The 2,863-nt window shown below is 41.6% G+C and overlaps 1 protein-coding gene across 1 annotated transcript; it reads left to right on the forward strand.

Moving 5' to 3' along the window:
• On the forward strand, nucleotides 1-2,651 carry LOC110412205 (laccase-17-like). Its single transcript, XM_021422713.2, has 6 exons — nucleotides 1-253; nucleotides 378-529; nucleotides 616-860; nucleotides 964-1,092; nucleotides 1,188-2,159; nucleotides 2,267-2,651. The coding sequence occupies exons 1-6, from the start codon at nucleotides 137-139 to the stop codon at nucleotides 2,395-2,397; spliced, it is 1,746 nt and encodes a 581-aa protein (XP_021278388.1). The 5' UTR covers nucleotides 1-136; the 3' UTR covers nucleotides 2,398-2,651.
• The last annotated feature ends 212 nt before the right edge of the window (nucleotides 2,652-2,863 follow it).

Here is a 2,863-nt window from a genome sequence, read left to right on the forward strand (position 1 = left end):
CATCAGCATTATATATATGCTACTCGGATGGCTTCGATGACAACCTACTCAAATAACAATTGCAGGCTTTGCCATTAGGTTCCCCAGTTTTGTCTTAACAGGTTGAAGAATAGCATAGAGGGAAAAGGGCAAAAAAATGGGTGCTTCATTTCGTCCATCAACAGCACTTTTGGGGGCATTTCTGTCGTCATTTATGATCTTCTGTCTATATCCTAAGCCTGTACTTGGAATCACCCGGCATTACAAGTTTGATGTATGCGTCACTATGACGGTGCTCATAAATTCAGTCTAATACTACGGCAATTATGAAATTTATTGTCCTACTGACTTTATATTTTATCTGATATACATTAACTCCGTTCGAGTGTGATTTGTAGATCAAGTTGCAAAATGTTACCCGTCTGTGCCACACCAAGAGCATTGTGTCAGTAAATGGACGATTTCCGGGACCTCGCATTGTAGCAAGGGAGGGTGATCAGCTTCTGATAAAAGTGGTCAACCACGTGCCAAACAATATATCCATTCATTGGTACGAATCATTAGTAGATGTGTCCATGGCTCAGAATTAAAAGCCATCATCTGAATTACCTGTTTTTGGTTTCTTCGATGTTATAGGCATGGCATTCGACAGCTTCGATCCGGATGGGCTGACGGTCCAGCATATGTGACTCAGTGCCCCATACAAACTGGCCAGAGCTATGTGTACAACTACACCATTTCAGGCCAAAGGGGCACTCTCTTTTGGCATGCTCATGTATCATGGTTGAGAGCAACTGTATATGGTCCGCTGATCATTCTTCCTAACCATGGGGTGCCGTACCCATTTGCCAAGCCCTACAAGGAAGTTTCCGTCATCTTTGGTAAATAATTATGAATCAGCCGACTGAGAAATCTACATTTTTTTAAAAGTTCCGCATTATGTCTCCTTTTGCAAACGTAAGGCATTATAAAATTAATTTGCAGGAGAGTGGTTTAATACCGACCCTGAGGCAATTATTAACCAGGCCCTCCAGACAGGTGGAGGCCCAAATGTCTCTGATGCTTACACCATAAATGGACTTCCAGGACCATTATACAACTGCTCTGCCAAAGGTATTGAAATGTTTTAATGTGATGTCGTCACCATGGATTACATACAGGCATCCTAAAGATATTTAATTCAATGCTGAACTACTGGCTTTTGATAGATACATTCAAGCTGAAGGTGAAGCTTGGCAAGACATACCTTCTCCGAGTAATAAATGCAGCTCTCAACGATGAGCTCTTCTTCAGCATAGCTAACCATACTCTTACGGTTGTTGAAGCTGATGCTGTTTATGTTAAACCTTTTAATACTGAAACAATTCTTATCGCCCCTGGCCAGACCACAAATGTGCTTCTTAAGACCAAACCCAGATATCCAAATGCCACATTTTTCATGACTGCTAGACCATATGTGACAGGGCAAGCCACCTTTGATAACTCAACTGTTGCTGGCATTTTAGAATACGAATTACCGCCCAATGGCTTTCATTCCCGCATCTCCATCAAGGAGCGCCCTTTGTTTAACTCAATTCTACCTGCTCTGAATGACACTTCCTTCGCTACAAACTTCGCGAGTAAACTCCGTAGCTTAGCTAGTGCACGGTTCCCTGCCAATGTACCCCAAAAGGTTGATAAGCAGTTTTTCTTCACAATCGGTCTTGGAACTAGCCCATGTCAGCACAACCAAACCTGCCAGGGACCTAATGGAACCATGTTTGCAGCTTCAGTGAATAATGTGTCGTTTGCAATGCCAACCACAGCATTACTCCAGGCTCATTTCTTTGGTCAATCAAACGGTGTTTATACCACTGATTTTCCAAGTGATCCAACAATTCCATTTAACTATACAGGAACTCCACCTAATAACACTATGGTGAGCAACGGAACAAAGCTAGTAGTGCTTCCTTTTAACACTAGCGTAGAACTAATCATGCAAGACACAAGCATACTGGGAGCTGAGAGCCACCCTCTTCACTTGCATGGCTTCAATTTCTTTGTTGTTGGCCAAGGTTTTGGGAATTTTGATCCCAATAAGGACCCCAAAAACTTCAACCTCGTTGACCCTATCGAAAGGAACACTGTTGCTGTACCATCAGGAGGTTGGGTGGCAATTCGTTTTCTAGCAGACAATCCAGGTAAATAAGGATGCATTAAACAAAAAGAAATTTTAATTTTATAATGCTGCATATTGCTTGCTTGCTTTGAGTTGATGACCATGACCAAAACAACCACATGATTTCAGGAGTATGGTTCATGCATTGCCACCTGGAGGTGCACACAAGCTGGGGTTTGAAGATGGCTTGGATTGTGTTAGATGGAAAGCTTCCAAATCAAAAGCTGCTGCCTCCACCAGCAGATCTTCCTAAGTGTTGATAATTTGACTCACCACCACTTAGTTCACTTCACTTCAACCAGGAGAAATGTCCTAAAGATTTTTTAGCTCTTTATTGTTATTGTTTGGGCCATTCTTTTCAGTAATTATTTCATTGATCCATGTGATGTTAAGAGATGAAAAGTTGAGGATTTTTTTTTGTTCGTTTTTGTATCATTGAGGTCTGAACATATGTCAATGTAAAAACTCCCAAAACTTTGAGATAATGAAATTTCTGTTGCTTTCTGGTTTTAAAGTTTTACTACTTCAATTATTACCACTAGAACGGGTCCAAACGGGACCACTGGCAAGAGGTACTTGGGCTTTCTATGCTCAATTTTTACACCTAGTTTGGGTCCAAATGGGACCACTTGCTTGAGGGACTTGGGCTTTCTATGTTCCATTTTTACACCTAGTTTGGGTAGCTGTTAGCCCATGCCCCTGGTTAGCTTTTTGTGGCCCTTAGTT

Source organism: Theobroma umbraticum, unplaced genomic scaffold (assembly GCF_002168275.2).
Source record: "Theobroma umbraticum cultivar Fairchild unplaced genomic scaffold, ASM216827v3 scaffold_95.0, whole genome shotgun sequence".
In the NCBI taxonomy this organism is placed as follows: Eukaryota; Viridiplantae; Streptophyta; class Magnoliopsida; order Malvales; family Malvaceae; genus Theobroma; species Theobroma umbraticum.